This window comes from Labeo rohita, chromosome 16, assembly GCF_022985175.1.
Source record: "Labeo rohita strain BAU-BD-2019 chromosome 16, IGBB_LRoh.1.0, whole genome shotgun sequence".
NCBI classification, from domain to species: Eukaryota; Metazoa; Chordata; class Actinopteri; order Cypriniformes; family Cyprinidae; genus Labeo; species Labeo rohita.
In genome coordinates this window covers 12,839,682-12,862,410 of record NC_066884.1, presented here as the reverse complement: position 1 = coordinate 12,862,410, position 22,729 = coordinate 12,839,682, and the positions used below count along the sequence as shown (strand labels likewise).

Genomic DNA, 22,729 nt, shown 5'->3' with positions numbered 1-22,729 from the left:
CCACCACATGACAGTCAGCTCAGCTCATAATCACAGCTGACAAAAAGGCACGATTCCTATGACTTTATGCGCAATGATGTCATGTGGGTTCAGTAATGAGGACCAAAACAGACAGAATACTGAAGAATTTCTGTAAAGATACTCGAAGACCCCCACCGCCTTCCTGCTCGTCTCCATGTCTGGTTTCCTTCCACTCACAGTTGAGACCCACTGCTGAGTCATAACCAGTTCCTGCTGTGCTGAAGTCAAGCTGAGGTAATGCTTGCTGAGATTAACACTTCTAAAACCTCACCGCTTACTGCCTACATTGGCATCTGCTTTCCAAGAGAGTTTCTAAACGGCCTTGGAACCCCAAAAACTTTCAATAGCTTGCCATTAGCATGTTGTTGTGTTAATGAGCATAAAAGACTTCTTTAAAAAAACATTAATTCCTACTGAGCCCAAACTTTGAACAGCACTGTATATCACATTTTAGTAATAATCCTCCCTTCCAGTGGGAAGATTAAAATGAATTGACTTTTCTTTTTTTTTTTTTATGTTTGTCATTTGGAAGCTTCACAGCCCTAATTCTCATTTCACTTTCATTACATTTAAAAGAGTAAAAGAATATATATTCACTAACATCTAAACATGCGTTAAGATTTTTTTTCAAGATCAGTTCCTCTTGGTTTTGCGTGCATCCTCACAAAGTTTACCATTAACATGCTGTTAAGATAAGAATGAGATATTTTATTAATCATAAACATCCACCTTATTTTAAACAAAAGAGAGGGCATGGGCATGTTTAACTTGAATATGCAATGCTTCTGGTGTCAGACGCTTTCATTTATTTCAGCTGTACAAAAACCGTCTGTTATGCCGCTTCATATTGCTAGCGGGTATTTGTTATATTATTTTACATTTTAAGATAGTGATCAATCACAATGGTTTGGAAGCCTGTTTCCGCCACTGAAGAAAAAAAAAAAAAAAAAAAAAGGTTATTGCGACTTTTTAATCTCACAATTCTGACAAACCCGCAATTATGACTTTTTTTCCCCTTGGAATTCACAATTGTGAGAAATAAAGTCAGAATTGCAATTTTAAAAACTGACAATTCTGACTTTTCTCACAAATGCGATTGTGTATCTCACAATTCTGACCTTTTTTCATGCAATTTTGACTTTTCTCACAAATGCGACTTTGCATCTCGCAATTCTGACTTTCGCAATTGTGAGTTTATATCTCATAATTCTGACTATTTTTATGCAATTCGGACTTTTTTTCTCAGAATTGTAAGATATAAACTTGGAATTCAGAGTCAAATTTTGAGGGAAAAAATAATAATAAAATAATAATAAAAAAAAAGACCAAAATTGAGAGATATTAACTTCTTAAAGTCAGAATTGTAAGATGTAAACTCACAATTGCGAGAAAAAAAAGTCACAATTACCTTCTTTTGTTTTATTCATTGGCTTCCATACTGGCTTCCAAAGTACTATAAACAAAAAAATATATATTAACACCATATAATAATAAAAAAACAATAATAAAATAAAATACCCTCAAAGTTAATAAATCAAAACGCTTTTTAACTGAGCTTGTTGCAGTGCATTTTGGGATTGCATTTTTCAAAAAGGATAGCTTACATGCAACGCTGCAGCATGAAAAATGTGAAGTAAATATCCACTATATGGAATTACCTTCACGCCTCAAGTGTGGCGGCAATGCCTTAAAAAGTTCAAATGCTATGTCCATAGGCTTTTTCTTGACTCACCCAAGTGTGCGCAGGAGTTTTGAGGTTCAGTCTCTAGAGGGAACGTCTGTCCCATGCTCCAGCCCCCCAAAGGGCCTCTGTTTGTAGCTCCTGTCCAGGTGCACCCCAGTGGACACCAGCGGCAATTCAGTTTCCAAAAAACCTTCCGCTTTTCCTTTCAGCTTCAAAGGACCCCATTCCTGTCACCTATCGTCGATCTCATGCTTCCTTCCACTTTCCAAGCCAATGTTCCCAAACTCCTCTCTCCCTCTTCTTTGAGTGGATCTCATGCCAACTGCCCTTTTTTTTCCCTCCACTCCTCCTTCTGCAACTCTCTCCACCCCCGTCTCCTTCTCTCACACGGGACCCTCCCTCCATACCACTTTCTCTCCCTTCACTTTAGAAATGAGCTTGCAAAGCAAACCAGCATTAGATGCCGACGGATGCCTATCATTCCTTAAAGCAGAGGTCAAAGTGCAAAGTGTGCGTGTGTGCGCTTGCGTATGACTTCTAATGAAAAGCAAAGAAAAAAAGAGCAAGGGATTAAAGGGAAGTTCTGCCAACAGAGGGAAAGATGGTATCAGCTGAGCGGACATTTGACTTTGTGGTTATGGAGAACACAAAAGCAAGAGGAACCGATCAAAAACATTAAAAACAGGTCATTATGTCAGTGAATATTTTACATGAGATGTGACATTTCCCTGATATTAAAAAGAACATATAGACAACCTTCAAATATAATGTGCTCTTTGAGGTTTGTGAAGTAAAATAAACATGTACAAATATTGCTGACTGTCAACCTAAAAAAAAATCTAATTCTGTCATTATTTACTCACGTCAACGTCATGTCAACCGGAATCTTCTGTGCAACACTGATGGGGAATATGCTAGCCACTATTTAAATTGAGATTTGAGGCAAAAAAGGTCAAATTTTTGTACAAATTGTTCACTGGAGTCATTTCAATGAATTCACTGATTCAGTTGTCAAAACAGTTGATTTTGTCAAAAAAGGTTTTAAGTTCAACTTAACTGAAGGGTCTGATTACAACAATTAACAACTCACTAGACAAGTAGATTATTAGTTAAATATTCAACAGTTCCTTCTGGTCCTCGAATCTGATTTGCTGAGAGGAGTGCAATATTCTAGTGATAACAGAACTCCATACGTTTTACTGTTTGTATCACTCCACTTGTGGTATTTCTCACAGTGAGTGTCATGGCGGATGCCCACTATAATTTTATAAATAATACTGTTTTTGAGTCACGGTATGTAATTTTAAGACTTTTTTATGCAAGAATGTACTTGTTTAGACTTCAAATATGCAGTTTGTTAAAGATAACATCTACAGTTGAGGTCAAAAGTTTGCATCCCTCTTTCAGAACCATTAAAAATTTTATTTTACCAAAATAAGAGGGATCATAAAAAATGCAATGTTTTGTTTATTTAGCACTAACCTGCATGAGATATTTCACATAAAAAGAGGTTTACAAATAGTCCACAAGTGAAAATAATAGTTGGATTTATAAAAATGACCCCTTTCAAAAGTTTATATCACCTTGATTCTTAATACCGTCTCATTACCTGAATCATCCACAGCTGTTTCTTGTTTAGTGATAGTTGTTCACAGTGTTGGGGAAAGTTACTTTTAAAAGTAATGCATTACAATATTGAGTTACTTCCTAAAAAAGTAACTAATTACACTACTTAGTTACTTTTAAAAGCTAGTGTAAACTTGACAATATTGTGTACAAGTTACATAAACTACTTTTGAGATAGTTTTCTGTCCTTGTGAAGCTTACAAGTCCAGCCCCAATTCAGTGAAACTGAAGTCTTCAACATTTCTCTTTCTGTGTTTCACAAAAGAAAAAGTCAGACAGGTCTAGAATGACATAAGGGGGAGTAAACAATGACAGTTTATTTTTGGATGAAATGTCCTTAGGACTTACACTAAATATAGTTCTTTGCCCTAAACAAGCCCTCTGATTTACTCAAACATTCAATTTATTAGTATACACTCAGTGATCAGCAGAACTGGACTCCTGCCCTCTGCATTTTACCAAATCTTCATCCACAGGAATTCCAAGAATGCAATTTTATCCAGCAGAGTACATTAGCAGAGAACGGGAATGTGGAAGTGTGTAGCTGTGTAACTTAACTACAGCCGATCGCACTCCTAATCCCATTTCCTACAGCCTGACACAACTTCTCATTCAGCAGTGTATAACAAAGCGATTCTGTACCAAACCCATGAATTACACTGATGTGTATATAAAAGCTTTCTTTCGACAGGGAAACATCAGTCATGGACCAGATCCTTCCTGTGATCAACAATGCTCCAGATCTTTGGTCACCATCCATAACCATGCGTAATCATACAACCCAGGGAGGCGTTCACACAGGACGTGTTCCTGTGTTCAAAAACAGCCAACTGAAGCACAAAAGATAATGACGCACCTTTAATTCACTATATTTGATCTCATTTCCTGTCACATCTTAAAAGGACATCCAAGTCAAGAAATCAAGTGTACGTTACTGCACATATATCGCTGCGGTGTGTATTCAAGTGACTTGATCCACAGTTGAAGGAAAGTAATTCAGGCTTCCTCAATTAAATAACCAATGATTTTACATTTATTAGACACGTTTAGGAAAATCCTTATCAGTATCCATGCTCTCTCAACATTTATTAGAACAGTATTTATTTGTTCTCAAGCCAGCCATGTTTAATAATTCACAGACTTAGGATTAGTCTTCAAGATGAAATATTTAAAACTTCAACGGTTGACTGAAAAACAAAAAAAAAACAAACAAACAACAGCAGCAAACCAGCTATTTTTTTGTTTATAGGATGGTGAGGTTCACTTAAAAGGATAGCTCATCCAAAAATTAAAATTCAGTCATCATTTACTGATCCTCAGTGTGTGCAGTGTTGTTTGGACTTCAGTGTTCTTCAAAATAACCTATTCTGTCTTGAGGATGAATAAATGATAGTTAATGAGTGTGAAGAAATTATGACAATGAGTGAACAGTCTATTTAAATGTGTTGGACCAGTTTACTATTTAAAAAAAAAACTCCAATTACCATTCAAAAGTTTAATAAATTACTACTATTATTCAGCAAGGATGCATTAAATTGATCAAAATCAACAGAAAACCATTTATAATGTTACAATATATTTCTATTTTAAATAAATACTCTTCTTTTAAACATTCTATTCATCAAATAATCCTAAAAAAGTATATACCAGAGCTTCTGCAAAAAATAAACTATGACAACTCTTCAACATTAAAAATAAAAAATTAGAATGTGACACTGACAACAGCACCAATGGCTGCTAAAAATTCAGCTTTGCCATCACAGGAATAAATTACATTTTAAAATATATTAAAATATAAAACAGTTATTTTAAATTGTAATAGCATTTCACAAAATTACTGTTTTTACTTTATTTTTTAATCAAATAAATGCAGCCTTGGTCAGCATAACAGACTTTCAAAATCATTAAAAAAAAAAGAAAAAAAAAAGTACAAGTTTATGTAATCTGAAATTTAGCTGACAGACCTGATGCACTGTCTAGCAGAAGTAGTTAATGCAACATCTAGTTTATAAATGGAAAAATTATGTACAACAGGGCATTAAAACAGAATTGGCTTATGCTTTAATAATCTTAGGCTGATTAGGTTAAGCACATCTTTTAAACTATTTGAAGAAAAAAATTTAATGTTTGAGGCTTCAATGAAGTGAACACAGACCAAGAACCAAGAACAAACAATCCTGTCTTTCTGTGGTGCATGAGCTATGAAATCCCCAAACCATGCAATAATAATGCTGAACTGGGGGTAACAGATACAAAAAAAGAGAAAGAAATACTGCAGTGATACAACAATACAAATGAGAAACAAAAGCAATAAGGCAAGCAAAGGAAGAGGTACGAGAAAAAATAGCTTTGTGCTACATGGTTCCAACATGTTACATAAAATTTGTACATCTAAGTTGGATAGATCACAATCACAAAAGGCACTCTGACCTATTCATCTCACAACTCAAGTCATTCCAAAATCTCAGTTATCTTTGCAATCGTTCCAAGTTCAGTACCACAGTAAGAACACACATGCATCTACACTGGAGGAGAAAAAAAGACAGCCCTGCTTCTCTCTGTCCCAGTTACAGCACCTACACCGGGCGCCTTTCCAAAGAGAGAGAACAGAATCAGCTCGTTGGTTCTGCCTAGATCCAGAACCTGACATGACCTGGAAAACAAGCTCCACGTATTTGCTCAAGGAGCTGCCTTCATGACCTTCCTAACGGGACAACACAGAGCTCTTTAACCAGCGTTTTGTCGGCAAACAGGAAGCTTCGAACAATTACTTCCCATTTTAATCAAATATATTTGTTCCTCATTACACTGCGCCCACAGACAAATAACAAATGTTTATCTACAATGGCTTCATCCCAGAGTTTAGAAATGGTGATGGTGGTTTTCACAATAAATACTGTTAAAATCCAAGACGTGGCATGTTAAATCAAGATCACACCTTGGTTATTGGAGCTTAATCAACTGAGTCTACAAATGGAACGTTTCTTCTCAATTATTCAGCATCATTAGGATCAAGACAGGGCAAAGTACGGCAATAAATACTCACCTCGATTTTCCATTACAGAATCTGAGACACAACGATAAATGGATCCTGTAATTAAAGCAAAACAAACAGATAATTGCATAAGCAGCCCATTCATTTACAGCTCCACTCGTTAGTAATTATTACAGACAGTTGACATGGCATCAAAATGATTTAATAAAGCAATAAGCTACAAGAGGCTGTGCATTAGCATTACAGTCAATTTAACACAGGTAAGGCGTGTCCTTAAGCATAATGTGTTTCAAACAACTGGCAGAACTCACTGTTAGAAATAAGGGATAGTTCACTCAAAAATGAAAATTACCGCATGATTTACTCTCCCTCAAGCCATCCTAGGTGTATATGACTTTCTTCTTTCAGACGAATACAATCGGGGTTTATATTAAAAAATATCTTGGCTCTTCCAAGCTTTACAATGGCAGAGAACGGGTGTTGAGATTTTGAAGACCAAAAACTGCATCCATACATCATAAAAAGTGCATGAGGGTTAATAAAGTCCTTCTGAAGTGAATCAATGTGTTTCTGTAAGAAAAATATCCATATTTAAAGCTTTATAAACCAAAATCTCTAGCTTCCATTAAAGGAGAAGTTCACTTCCAGAACAAAAATTTACAGATAATTTACTCATTCCCTTGTCATCCAAGATGTTCATGTCTTTCTTTCTTCAGTCGTAAAGAAATTATTATTTTTGAAGCAAACATTTCAGGATTTTGTATCCATATAGTGGATTTTTTACAAAAATATACTTTTTTTTTTTTTTTTTACAATTTATACACCTTTTAACCTTAAATGCTCGTCTTGTCTAGCTCTGTATGAACTCCATGCATCGGGTCAATACAGTTAGGGTATGCTGAAAAACTCCCATCTCATTTTCTCCTCCAACTTCAAAATCATTCTACATCGCTGCAGAAGTACCGACCCAGTGTTTACAAAGTGAACATGCAGGGAGGGTCAAACACCCTTTACAAAAAAGGTAAAACAGTGACATAGGATGATTTTGAAGTTGGAGGAGAAAATGAGATGGGAGTTTTTCGACATACCCTAACTGTCATGAACTGGAGTACACGCAGAGCTAGACGAGTTATTATTTTTTTAAAATTAAAAGATTTTTTAATTTTACTAGATAGTAACCTTCTTCCTCAGCTGGGATTGTTTAGAGCCCTTTGAATCTGCATTTAAACTACATTTTGGAAGTCCAAACTCGTGGGCACCATAGAGGTCCATACTATATGGATAACATTCCTGAATTTTTTTTCCTCAAAAAACAATTTCTTTACGACCGAAGACAGAAAGACATGAACATCTCGGATGACAAGGGTGTGAGTAAATTATCTGTAAATTTTTGTTCTGGAAGTGAACTCCTCCTTTAACTGTTGTGTACACGTTCATGTAAGAGTGATGTTCCGAGGTAAGGTGTAGCGTTAGCTAGAATATGCTAGTCTTGCGAGAACCAAGTTTTGTTTACAGCAAAGGAAAACCAGTCTTTATGCACTTTATTGGACTTCAAAATCTCAACAGCCATTATAAAGCTTGGATAAGCCAGAACATTTTTAATGTTATTCCGATTGTATTCATCTGAACGAAGAAAGTCATATACACCTAGGATGGCTTGAGGGTGAGTAAATCATGAGGTAATTTTAATTTTAGGGTGAACCATCCCTTTAAGTCAAGGTTTAGTGATTAAAAAAACAAAAAGAAAAAAAAAAAAAAAAACACACGTCCAAAATAAAGGAATAAAAAAACGTATAAATAAAAAATAATAAATAAAACAGTCAAATAATACAAAAAATTGATTTTTAGCCTTCTCAAGTGCATATGTCTCTCTTGAATCAGCAATGGAAGCTCGAAACAGAATCTATTCAGAATGAATGGACAAACGTACAATGGTGAAGGTCATTGGCGTTGTAAGGGGGTGGTCGTCCGTGGTGCCTCTGTTCGTCTATATCAAATGGTTTAGAGCAGCAGACAGGGTGCATTCGCTCATCTCCAGGCGTATCCTGTAATATAGAAAAACGTAAAACTCACTTGTTTGGAGGCCAAGCATCTTCTCAAATCCTCACTAGCTATGATGATCACAGGTTCATGAGAGCGATCCGTAAAGTGTGTTATCCTCAAGTACCCTCAACGTCTTTGAAAGCTTCACTCCCAGACTCCTTCATATGCTTGAATGATTCTTGTTTATTTTTACTTGATATTTCAAGAGTAATCTTTGAGATCTGGTGGTTCATACACTGATCTCACACCATTAAGATAGCAAGAATGTCATCCAACAAATTTAAAAGCAGGTGTACCTTCTTCAGGTTGTATAACTGATAGGACAAAAACCGCAGTGGTCTGATTAAAATGGCACCAGTAAGCTTGAGAGAAGAAAAGCAAAATGACTAAAAGAGCAGTGTAAGAAACAAACGCACGCAGAAGACAGGCAATTATCTGAAAGGCGTTGATGGAAAGGATAGATAACACACACAAATAAAATGAGCGAATGTCTAACAGAGGGATACAAAAAACAGACAGGGCACATCAGACTGTAATGGACTGTCAGTTGTAGTAGAGGATGGATGAAGGTAGAGGAGAGAGAACGAGAGAGAGAAATGCTAATGAATATCTCCAGGGGCACTGATCGATTAAAGCGAACGCAGACAGACAGCAGTCTCACTGCACTCCGACTTCTGCTTCGTTGCAATGAGAGATAAGAACAGCAAAAGACTGCACGATGTTTACCTGAGCTCAGCTAATGTAATTTGTGCGATATGTCTTATTTAAAGGCAAAAACCAAGTTGACACAAAATACAGTCAGTGCCAATCAAATGCCAGATCAAATAAAACAGATACGGGAATAGCACAGTCATTTTCATGTATAGAGACACAGTCGGGAAAGGGTGGTCGTTGGAGAGTCAACTGCATTTATATAATCAAAAATATTATTATAATTTAAAACAGACAATTTCTATTTAAATGCAATTCATTCTTATAACAGCAAAGCTGAATTTTCAGCAGCCATTACTCTGGTCTTCAGTGTCACATGATCCTTCAGAAATCATTCTAATATGCACATCTGGTGCACAAAAATTATATTTTTCTTATTATTAAACATTTGCACTACTTAAAGGGATAGTTCACCCAAAAATGAAAATTTTGTCATTAATTACTTTTACATTAAATACTTTTAAGAAATCTGAGAGCTTTCTGACCCTGCATAGACAGCAACGCAACTGACACTTTCAAGGCCCTGAAAGGTAGTAAGGACATTGCTAAATTAGTCATGTGACATCAGTGGTTCAACATTAATTTTATGAAGCTATGAGAATATAAAAATAATGGCTTTATTCACCAATTTCAGTCAGTGTCAGTCTTTGAATGCTTTCAAAGTTTTTTTTTTTTTTTTTTCGCAAAATAAAAAAAACAAAAGCGTTCATAAGAGTTCACAAATTAAATATCATCAAAGATGAACGAAGGTCTTATGGGTTCAGAACAGGGCGAGTATGACAAAATATTCATTTTTGGGTAAACTATCCCTTTAATATTTTGGTGGAAGCCGTGACACTTAGTTTAAGGAAAAAAACAACAACAAATATTTGGTAATGATGTAAAACGTGTAACTGACATTTTTTTTATAAATACATCACATTACTTATCACATTTATCTTGCTTAAATAATCATTTCTTTGCCCCGAAAAACTGATAATGCTGAACTTTAACATTTATGTTGAACCCTAATACTGACCAAAAGACTGTAAAAATCTACAAATGCATATTTTTACATTTTTCTGCACTAAAAATAAAAACAACAACAACAACACAAAAAAAAATTAGGTATACACCAATATTAAAATTCTGGCTGATAATTAATTTCATGTTAAACGGATACAGCTGATAACTGTTATATAGCTTGAATTCCTAATATTTAATAATTTTTCAAAGCTTATAACCATCAAACAATATATCCAATATATCAAATATAATAAATGCACAATATATCAAAAAATGACATCCATAAACAGCGATGTTTATATGCATATGCAAACACTGAGATTCACTGACTACTCACTAAAAACTCCCACAGATCTTACTTTGATGTAACAAAGTGGTTATATCTAAGTGTGTGAGCTGTTTATTTACTTTTCTTAATTAGTCTTCCCATTAACGCCATTATATTGTTCATTCAGACTGATTTGCAAATGTAGAAAGCCACGAACACAAGGCAGGATTTATCACATGAACCAATCACGGCCGAACATAACCAGTCATATCTAATCATATCGCAATGGAGGCATTGCCTCCTCTCACGTGACTTTCCTCCATTCATTCCCAAAGCTTTAGGGGGTCTGTTAAAACTCTATGGGTTTAGGGGAGGCGAGAGAGAAGTGGACTCCTGCTGTAACTTCACCTGCTTTTGGACAATGCTTCTTTTGAAAAACGATGGATTTATACACATTATATTTTGTAATACTGGCACCTGAGAAGACACTGCCTCCCTTGCCTCCTCGGAGGAAACGCTCCTGATACACATTCATTAAATCAACCGCATCATAAAGTTAATATTTAAAGAAAGTTATCGGAGCTTATAGAGGCTCAATTCTGGATGCTGATACCTCTCGTTTGAAACATGACAGTCAGCTGAGGCCTACAGAATTTGCATCCGTACATTAAGCAGGCCGGAACGCAGTAAACACGAGACAGGCAGCTCTAGAGTTAAGCAGCCTATTTCAGCTGCGATCATTATCCCCAGCAGCCTCACATTTTTGAGGTTTCAGACACCAAAATAATCCTAAAACCGTGGTCATTTGTGCATGCGACTTCCTCGAGCACTATGATCAAACCTAAAGCACACGCTAGACTCAAACTACAAAAGTAAAGAAAGCAAGAGCAAATTAAAAAGGACATGCGAAAGAGACGTTTTTGTTTTGGTAATTTAGGTTTCATAAAGAAGTGGAAGTTTTAAACGTACAATTGTGGTTGGTTTTAAAAGGCAAAAAACTCTTACATCACCCCTGCTGGTAGTCAGATCACAAAGCTAGCGTTCTCTTATCACACCGTTCTTTTATAATGGGAAAAACAAGACAAACATAGCAAAATATAGACTCTCAAGAGAAAGGTGTATCGCTATTATTGTTGCAGACGTGGACACACTATAAAAAGCTCATCCGCAGGGAGCCCACGCTGGCCCTTATGCAAATCTCATTGAGAACAACATGGTATACCACTGCGACGATGCAGTGACCAGGCAGCTGGAATACTAATACTGTGCAACACGCTCTCCGACTCATTCGTGTGAGAAAATCAAGCAGCGTTTTCACCATGTCGAAATTGATCTTTCTAAACCTAATAGTTTCATAACTATTGTTTTCATTTGTGCTTTTGAAGCATGTCACAATAAGGATTTGAAAGCAGATTTATTTTGGCTTGTACAGGAATTCTTGGTGGGTTTATTGCTGGTTGGTCGCTGAAGCCTTACATTTTTGTTTTGGGCCAAGTGGTTTGCGTGTTGTGACTGTGGTATCAAAACCACAGGGTAATACTGACCAAAGCTATGCATAAATGAAATAATCAATCCTCCCATGTTGTCGTAGTCTAGCCACTGCAACAAACTAGTTACAGTGTTGTAGGTCTCCAAGCCTGGGTATCTAAATTGACCGTGTCTAGTCAACAGTTTGAATTATTATCTCAAAACCACAAGAACAAGATGTACTCCTCAAGCCGTGTTATACCGTGGTCTAGTTTGGAACAGTACTTGAACTTCCATACTATATTTTTTTGCAGTATGCAAACTCTGCACAGTATGCTAATTTTCTGTACACAAGGAACATCTACCGTACCTAATCTACTATATTTGCCTATATATGCAGATCACATGACTTCAGACACTGCATTCCACAATGCAAAACACTCTCTTTATTGTAGTGTCAATAAGGATGCAGAATGTAATCAACAGCAATTTTAGATATTTCTATCATGAGTCATTATTTGTTCAATGCCAGTACTGAAAACATTTTTACACAAGATTGGAATAAATATAGTAAATATAGTAAACTTGTACTACATTCATGGGCGATGGAGGCTGCAGTTATGGCTGATAAATGATCAATTTTGCAAATGCTTCTATACAATGTTCTTTAAATAATTTAATAATAAAACACAAAAATACATTTAAAATATTACAAGTACATGTAGACATCACAAGATATTAAGTTATGGATTTTAGACTGCAGTGATATTAAATTCTTGTTAAATTTATGCTTCTTTGTCTTATTTATAGGTTCATTATTTGATCAAATTGCCAGAACTGGTAACATTTTTACACAAAATTGAATTAAAAATAGCTATTTACCAATATTAATGGAAATTGACGAATAAATTTGCACTTTTACACTTATAGTTACACACTTTTGTGTAAGTGAATAATTAAACACTAAAATTTTAAATTCCTCAAGTGCATTTAAGCATCACAACATATTACATTATGGATTTGAGAGATTTTTTTTTTTTTAAAGAAGTTTCTTCTGCTCATCAAGCCTGCATTTATTTTTATCCAAAATACAGCAAAAGCAGTAATATTGTGAAATATTTTTACTATTTAAAATAACTGCTTTCTATTTGAATATATTTTAAAATGTAATTTACTCCTGTGATCAAAGCTAAATTTTCAGCATCATTCCTCCAGTCTCTAGTGTCACATGATCCTTCAAAAATAATATGCTAATTTGCTGTTCAAGATTTTTTAAATATTATTATCATCAATATTTTTTTTTCCAGGATTCTTTGATGAATAGAAAGATCCAAAGATCAGCATTTATCTGAAATAAAAAGCTTTTGCAACATTATACACTATACCATTCAAAAGCTTAAAGTCAGTAAATATTTATTTTATTTAATTTTATATTTTATTTTATTGGGGGGAGGGGGTTATACAAATTAATATTATTATTTATTAAAATTAATTTTATTTAGCAAGGATGATCAAAATTGAAATTGTTCAAAAATGATAAAGGCATTTTAATGTTACAAAAGATTTTTATTTCAGATAAATATTGTTCTTCTGAACTTTCTATTCATCAAAGAAACCTGAAAAAAATTCTACTCAGCTGTTTTTTTAACTTAATAATAATAATAAATAATAAATAATGTTTTTGAGCAGCAAATCAGAATATTAGAATGATTTCTGAAGGATCATGTGACAGGAAAATTCACCTTTGAAATCACAGGAATAAATTACATTTTATAATATATTCAAATAGTAAAAATATTTCTAAATTTTACTGTTTTTGCTGTACTTTGGATCAAATAAATGCAGGCTTGTTGAGCAGAAGATACTTTAAAAAAACATTAAAAATCTTACTGTTCAAAAACTTTTGATTGGTAGTGTACATATCCAAAAATCAACCAATAAAAATAAAAATGTAAAATAAGAGTGATAAAAAAACATTACTTTCAGAAATAACTGATAAATGAATGTCACTCACTGAACTTAACATTAATTTTTATGAGGTATTTAACATAATACCGTCTGAAACCTTTCCTCATTGCATACTGCATGCTATTTCACATTCTGCCCGCATTTGATTTGAAGAAATGATGCTCCTGTGGCTTCACGCTGATGGAGAATGGCTTAGGAATATGTGCTGGATGGGCAAAAGAGCCAAGAGAATGAATTGGAGACACTTCAGTGCCTTAACGGGGAGCAGATGTGTGCGTCTCAGATAAATCCGTTCTCACACCCCTGGACCAGAAGCATCAACAGCAGTGAGTCACACTGTAAACTGGAACAATGTGCAGGGTACTTCCATAAAAGGTGAAAATGTATGCATACATGCAACATTCATGTGTGTAGTCTTCAAAATATGAATGTGAATATGGCCTGAATGTGTGCATCAGAGCCACTATAATAAAGTGAGCATGTTGTCATACTCCCAAACGCAAAGAGAGTGTCACCTCAAGAACCTGACACTCAGTGATACCTAACACATGCTAATCCCCGTCATGCACATACACACCCATCCTCGCAGCCTCCCTCAGGACATGAAGTGTGAAAAAAGGATGTAACTGGCCTATTTCTTCTTTGGGTGCTTAACTCCTCAGCCTCCGTCGTGCACCATTTAGGATGTGCACTCAGGGAACTCAAATCCTTCATACTGTAAATTACACACGGCAAAATCAGTGTGGTACCAAACTGCTCAGGTGCTGACCCATAAATGATTTAAAAGGAAAATAAAAAACAGATTTAGATAGAAACATTAAGACAAATGACCTTGCAAGGTCCTTTCACTTCATTTCGCACATCGCTAACGGTAAGCATTTCTTAAGTTCAGTCACCAAGCAAGAAAACTCTGGAGGAGAAATATAACAGATGTGCACTCTATTATTGCATCTACTGCACGTCTCTGACGTCTCGCTCTCCTTCAGAACCTCTATATGTGAATGCCAAGGCCAGTCAACATTCTGAACAAAAAAAAAACTCTTGAGCCAGAAACAAAAACGTGCAAAAAAGCTCTTCATTTGGTCCAAAGTAGGGCAGTACAGAATCGAACAGTCAGTGGTTTAATAGTTAAAGGATTAGTACACTCCTGAATTAATTTCCTAATCATTTACTCAACCCCATGTCATCCAAAATCGTTCTTTCTTCATTGGAAAAGAAATGAAGGTTTTTGAGAAAAACATTTCAGGATTTTTCTCTGTATAGTGGACTTCAATGGTGGCCAACAGGTTGAAAGTGCAAACTGCAGTTTCAATGCGGCTTCAAAGGGCTCTACATGATCCGAGTTGAGGAATAAGTGTCTTGTCTAGCGAAACAATTGGTCGTTTTCTAAAAAAAAAAAAATACCATTTATATAGCATTAAACCACAAATGCTCATCTTGCACTAGCTCTGCAACATGCATCTACTTCATGGGTTAGTTCTTTGTCTGTGTACTTCACATCAAAAATGTTGGGTAGGGCAAAAAAAACTCCATTACATTTTCTCCACCAACATCAAAATTGTCAGACAACGTTGTTTTACCTTTTTTTGTAAATGCTGTTTGGCTTTCTTTGCACATTTGCCTTGTAAACACTGGGTTGGTACTTCCACCATTGTAATGTCTGACCTTTCCAAAGTGACTAAGTAATGCATGAAGTTGTGGAGCTAGTGCGTTTGTGGTTAAAAAATGGGTAAATTTTAGTGCTGCACGATAAATCGCATGCGATCTTATCAGTAATACCGGTTCTGTGTTTAATAGTAAATCTCCATCACGTGCTTTCAGCTGGAGTGGCATTTAATACACACAGCCATAGATCACTGACAAGCTACGCAAAATCGTGTTCATAATCGAATGCGATTCATCTGCGATTGTGAATGCAATATTAAATGCCATTTCAGCTGAAAGTATGTGATGGAGATTTACTACTAATCACAGAACCGGTTTTACTGACAAGATGTGCATGACAATGCAATTTATCATGCAGCCCTAATAAATTTTCTTTTTTTTCTTTTTTTCTTTTTTTTTATAAAATGACCAATTGTTTTGCTAGATAAGACACCTATTCCTTTGACTGGGACTGTGTAGAGCCTTTTGAAGCTGCACTGAAACTGCAATTTGGACCTTCAACCAATTGGCTGCCATTCGTCCTCTATATGGGGGAAAAAACTGTAATTTTTTCCTCAAAAGCCTTAATTTCTTTTTGACTGATGAAAGAAAGACATGGACATCCTGGATGAAATATGGGTAAATTATCAGGAAATTTTCAAACTGGGGTCACACCACAAGACAAGGTAAAGTAAAGTAAATGTAAAAATTTCTAAATTTCTAAACAAGTGTCATATATCATGAGATTAATCACAAATTATATTATTTTGTTAACAGATGAGATGAAAAAGGTGTGTCAACTTAAAAGAAAATTAATATATTCTAGATTTTACACATATTTAGAATATTTCCACAGTAAAATTAGATAGATAGATAGATAGACAGATAGATAGACAGAAATAGACTGTAACAATGCACAAGACAAGACCAAAAAAAAAAAAAAAAAAAAAAAAACTAAATTTTCCTAAAAGCAACACTCATGGTGAGATGCTCCAAAAATAGCATGAGATGTGATGCAAAATGCGGCGACCAAAGACTGCAACTTGCTTTAAAGTTGGCTTTTATGAAGAATTTTGCCTAAAAACATCCAAAAATACACCTAAAAGAATAATTATATAATCAAAAATTTTGCTAAATTAAACTTCACAGATCAAATAGTCAGTTGTCGGGCCGATCCAAAATGCTCTGATGTCACTTAAATGACTGAAACGATGAAACAATGATAGAAATTGTATCAGAGCAGATGGCACGCTCAAACACTTCCCCAAAGCTCGCTGTTAAAAGAGTGACACTACAGCACCACCCTCTCATGTAAAAACTAGGCCTACAACTTGACTGTCTAAGAATAGCTTAACACACATAAAAGTGGGTTTAGCGTCCTACATCAAGCTGCCTGGAGTACCACACGGTTGATTCTCTAAACACACGTGTGACAGAAAAGAAGAAAGGATGAAGTCCTCTTCTATAAACAGAACTTTCAAATTTAAGGACAAGTTCTTCTGGATGCGCTGATTCAATTACGTAGCGCGGAAATGGGAGCAGCTGGTACACTTGTGTGATCTTTAAATAGCATCCCACCTCTGCGCGTCGAGGCTCGCTCGTGTGTTTAGGTTTGGGCAGAGACAGCTGCTGATGGCTGAGAGAGAAATCGTTACATTCACTGGAGGTCAACAGAGAGTTTCGATTTTACAAACTTCTGCCAGTTGCGGGGGAAGACAGGATCTACGCTGAACTTCCGATCTACCATTGTAACCCAAACGCAATCTTAGTGTAATTTTAAAAATCACTTTAGAAGTTGGCCTACCTCTCCAGCCGAGACCTCAACCAGAACGGAAGAGCTCCGTTGAGGGAACTATGAAGCGAAACCTGTATTTCCTACCTCCGGACCGCATATCATACCTTCGGCTCCCTTCAGAATGACTGGACGGTGCTGTACGTTCCCATTCCGAACCGCCTGTACGTCATTGCCACGCCTGCCCCAGAAAAGCTTCGCTCACCCAAGGGACCTGTGGCCCACTTTCCAAGGAGCCCACCGGTCCGAACCAAACTTCAGTCTTCATCTCATTCCGTCTTCTACAGCGCACACACAAACCTTGACCGAGTCATGCTCCATGGAAAGGATGTCAATCCTTCTTTAGGATTCCTAATGAAATTCTGTTTTAAAGAGTTGGAGAATAAGCACTCCCCATTTCCCGCCACTGAAGTAAGATCTTGTGACTGAATCCTGATAACTGGCAAACTGCATTTAGTGAGATGAGATCTGCTGGAAACAAACTAACTCAATCAATATTGGATGGTGTTTAGGTGGTAGAGCAGCTAAGAGTGGAGCACACTCTCATGGTAAATCGTAACTAATTTTACGTATTGGTGGCTAATTTGTATGAATTTGTATGATCCCATTTATATGTTTTTGTACAGTCTTCTTACGGTCCATTGACAGTTACGTTTAGGGGTGAAATTTCACCCTTACATTTTTTTTTTTTTCTTAAAAACTGTATCTTTCTGTGCAAATCACAATGTACAAATTCATATGAAATCACTATCACTATAAAATATTTCGGTTTTTCTCATGAGACTGTGTTGGAACTACAGTTAGTCCTGTTACGCTCCACCAGGCAGCACATATGTGACCCTGGACCACAAAACCAGTCATAATGGCCAATTTTTTTAAATTGACATTTATACATCATCTGAAAGCTGAATAAATAAGCTTTCCATTGATGTATTTGTTATGATAAGACAATATTTGGCAGATAGATAGCTGGATAGCTGGATAGATAGATAGAGACAGAGGGCAATAGACTGTAACAATACAAAAAAAAAAAAAAAAAGACGTTGTCGTAAAATCAACACTCATGGTGAGATGCTCCAAAAATAGCATGAGATGTGGTGCAAAAAAAATGCAACGACCAAAGACCAAAGACAAAGACTACAACTTGCTTTAAAGTTGGCCTTTATGAAGAATTTTGTCTGAAATATCCAAAAATACAAAGAATGAATATATAATAAAAATTCAGATAAACTTCACATATCAAATAGTCAGTTGTCGGACCAATCCAAAAAGCTCTGATGTCACTTAATCACAATATTTTGCAGAGATAAAACTATTTGAAAATCCGGTATCTGATGGTGCAAAAAAATCTGATGGTGCAAAAAATATTGAGAAAATCGCATTTAACGTTGTCCAAATGAAGTTCTTACCAATGCACATTACTAATCAAAAATTAAGTTTTGATGTATTTACAGTAGGATATTTACAGAATATCTCCACTGAACATGATCTTTCCTTATGATTTTTGAGATAAAAGAAATATTGATAATTTTAATTAATACAATGTATTTCTGTCTATTGCTACAAATATACCAGTGCTGCTAAAGACTGGTTTTGTGGTCCAGGGTCACATATTTACTTCAAAATCCATATTAACTAAGATTTGGCTGTTTATCTCTTCCGAGCAGATGTCATAACTACATCACCTGGCTGAAGCAAGATTTTTGCCAAACATGTTTAAATCAGCAGAAAATACACTATAATACAATTTAATCACAATCTTTTACAACAAAGGCTTTTATGCAGCAACAAAACTGCTGAAGTAAACTACTCACAAAATTACGTACTTATTCTGACTGAGGCCAGATGATGCAGTACAAAGCTACATTTTTAATTTTGGGTTCCATTCCATGGAAATTTGGCTGTAAATGTGATCCACATCCTCACATGAATTAAGATCAAGTTGGTCATAAATATCAGTTGCATACCCCTGATAACCAATTATGTTGTATGATCATTATTAAAAGAAATAGTAAATGCAGTAACCCTGAAATCACTTTATTCTCTGTATAAAGCCACAGTTTCATTATGCAGCAGCAGATTCACCATCAGTGCGAGAGCACAACGTGAACCTGCCGTTGTTACGCCGTTGCTACGCTCAAGCACTACTTGTGCATGCGGTGTGAAACAGGCTGTCCTAACAGAAGTAGAAAAAATGCACAGACAATGCACATTCTCATGAGCCGTCAAACAAAAAGCAAAAATGAAATGGCGATTTGCAATTTAAAGCAGTCTATCACCATCCTTAGGAACTAAAACCACATCATGTCATAGATGTCTTCAACATCTACACGTCCCTCTGAAGTAACCTTTTAGATTTAATACAGAAAGCTTCTAAGACCTACCAAAGAGTTTAAACAGATGACCTGACACATGATAATTGTAAAGGCTGTATAATAACTATACTAAAGAAAAAAATAATAATCTAGTGATCTTAAACAAGGATTATCAACCCTAGGAGATCCATGCCATGGAGAAAATTTGTAGAAAACTAAGTGAATATCTATTAAGCATTATATAATGTTACTTTCAGTTATTATAAAGAAAACATTTTATACTGAGGGTCCCTGGTATGCATTCTCTGTTTCTATAAAAATAGAAAAACCCTGATATTTCCTCTAAAGCACGTTCTTAGCGTGTGTCTTCCTTGAAAAAGAATACCAACACGAATAAAGACGGTCTGCATTAAACACACAGAAGACATTTGTTCAAATTAAACAGCTAAACAAGTGTCCTTCACCCTACCTCGCAAGCGCCAATCCATCTCAATCTTTCACTCAGGCACACCGGAGAAATTAGAGCTTCACTGGAGCAATGAATGAGTGATGAATGATGGAGCTCCGAGCTGATCAAGTCTTCAAAACGACTCGTGCACAAAGAACAAATGAGATGCTCTCAGGATGAAATCGTCCTCGACGCTACGCAAGCGGACGAGATCAGTCTTTGCATGTGATTAGGATCAGACACCGGCTCTCGTAAACGGTTCCGTTAGATTTTGAGTAACAATAGAGAAAAAAAACAGGCGGTAGATGCGAAATGCTCAGTGCGAGTGGACGCGTGTGCTCCTCGTCACTCGCATTTCAAATAGAGCTGGAAAGCATAGGGTATTTTCTGTCACACTAAAACGAGGGGTTTCGGTCCCCATATATTTTTCCCGTTGGGAAAATCCCGTAAACAAATCCAGATTCGTAGAAGCACAGCGAAAAGTCAGCTGATCATCCTAAAGGCAAACATTCTCACATGTGTTGTAGGTTCACTGATCTTCTCTGTACTTAATGCCAGACAAAAGGGGAAATGCATGGTTTATTGTGGTTAAAACAAGCACTGAATGCATGCAATCGGGGAAAAAACGGAACGCAAGCGTGCAGAGATGATGCGGAGCATCACGATGAGCGCAGCGCCGCTACAACTTTGACCACAAGTAATGATGCAGTGTTTTTTCCTAAAATAATAATAGACATACACGTTTGGCTGTGCTTGTGGAAGGAAAGAATATGACGAAAATAAATTGTTGTATGTGTACAAACACCTCTGTGCGTAACACTTATAAAAGCTGAGATTTGCATTGCAACAACTTTCTTTTCAATCCGGTTTACCTGCGTGTGCATCATCTGGTTAATAGGTAACATCTCTTACCTTCCCCTATTACGTCTAAGGCACTGGCCCTCCTCTTCCCCCGTCTAGTTTCACTTCATGTACACGACAACACGGATACTTTTTCATTACTCTCTTTTTCCAACCCCCATTGAAACTTTTCCCAAAGATACCGGAAATCGTAGGACAGGAAGTATGGTCATTGTAGTTTTCAGTTTAAACAAATATTGCCCGCCTCTATTGTCTGCGTCGTCATAATTAACTACATTACCCATGAGGCGCTGCAGGGGAAACGAACCAGCTCATTCTTGCTTTATAGTGTATTATTGTATGCATGTGAATATTTAGTCTGTGGATTTATTATTTGTGTTGTTGTGAATTGCTTAATAAAAATAATAATAATAAAATTTCAGTAATATATCAGAATTAAAGCAACAACACAAAATTGAAATGGGATGTTTTTTTCTTTTACTCAAGTTTAAGTGTCCGTTTTGCATGAAGACTACCATGTATAAGGCTATGTATTATAATAGTTAGAGGTAGAAATGATCATTTTAATTTTTAAAAGAACACATAATTTTAAGGGACCTTTATCTTGATAATGATCACTGTCTTAAATGTAAGATAAGACGAGATAAGATATACTGGGTAAACAGAGTAGAATAGGCTATAACAATTAAATAATTCTGTGGAGGTTCTTGGTCTGTAGCTATAAAAGATGTTGAGTCATGTGGAAATTGTATAGTGAAAGATAACATGGCAGTTAACATGATCAGATGCGTCAAAGGGAGGCTGAAACCTCGTGACTAAATCAGTGATTCATGCAATTTAATTATGTATAAACAATTTCAGTTACATATAGGCTACTGTAGCTACACTACCAGTCAAAGGTTTCTGAACAGTAAGATTTTTAAAGATTTTTTTTTTTAAAGAAGCCTCTTCTGCTCGCCACGCCATGCATTATTTGATCCAAAGTACAGTAAAATTTTGAAATAATTTTACTATTTAAAATAACTGTTTTCTATTTGAATCTATTTTCAAATGTAATTTATTCCTGTGATCAAAGCTATATTTCAGCATCATTACTTCAGTCTTCAGTTGGATTCTTGAAAAACATTCTAATATGCTGATTTGCTGTTCAAGAAACATTTATTATATATATATATATATATATATATATGTTTCAGTATTCTTTGATGAATAGAAAGATCCAAAGATCAGCATTCATCTGAAATAAAAAGGTTTTGTAACATTATATACTAGATATTAATTGGAGAAAGGCCTGGTTTTTGCCAAGTAAATTTTGTATATCTAATAAGGTTAAGGAGATTCACTATAAAATTCTTCATAAAATTTATCCCGTTACTTTGTCTACTTCTAAATATTCTGATGTTGATGAGTCTTGCTCGTTTTGTGGTTTTGTTGAGGAAATAGCTGCCCATTTGTTTTTTGATTGTGGTGTAACCAACAAACTATGGGTTAACTTAAGCACCTATGTTTCTATCCTTACAAATGTGACCCATACCTTCGACCTCTAAGATGTTATTTTTTGTTATGAAATTCCAAAACTATTATCTGTTGAATATGTTGTTAATTTTCTTATATTAAATGCAAAATTCTTCATTCATAAGCAAAAATGGCTTAAGGCTAAGTCTTTTATTTAAGTCTTTTCCCCTTTTTCTTGCTGAACTTGATTCTCTTGTTTCATCTCATAGACTTACAAATAACAAGAGTGCCAAAATTTTGTTACATTATGACAACTTTTCTAAAAGGATGTAATTTGTTGTTATATTTTTCTTTTCTGTATGGATAATACCATAATTTGATACGCAGAATATCCAGAATATTAATTTTCTGTCTTTATCTCTATGA

General features: G+C 35.5%; 1 protein-coding gene across 5 annotated transcripts in view; it reads right to left on the bottom strand.

Annotated features, from left to right (window-relative positions):
• The window catches only part of phactr4b (phosphatase and actin regulator 4b), a 52,797-nt gene extending 31,780 nt beyond the window's left edge, over nt 1-21,017 (bottom strand). The window contains exons 1-3 of one of the 5 annotated variants that reach the window (XM_051131561.1): nt 20,900-21,017; nt 8,257-8,371; nt 6,378-6,422 (exon numbers count right to left, since the gene is read on the bottom strand). In XM_051131561.1, the coding sequence (XP_050987518.1) occupies nt 6,378-6,390 (13 nt within the window). In that variant the 5' untranslated portion in view covers nt 6,391-6,422; nt 8,257-8,371; nt 20,900-21,017. Of the gene's footprint in view, nt 1-1,753; nt 2,188-6,377; nt 6,423-8,256; nt 8,372-17,236; nt 17,362-20,008; nt 20,534-20,899 lie in introns of those variants that run through there. The other 4 variants (XM_051131560.1, XM_051131562.1, XM_051131558.1 and 1 more) reach the window with 4 other exon arrangements.
• Between the last annotated feature and the right edge of the window lie 1,712 nt (nt 21,018-22,729).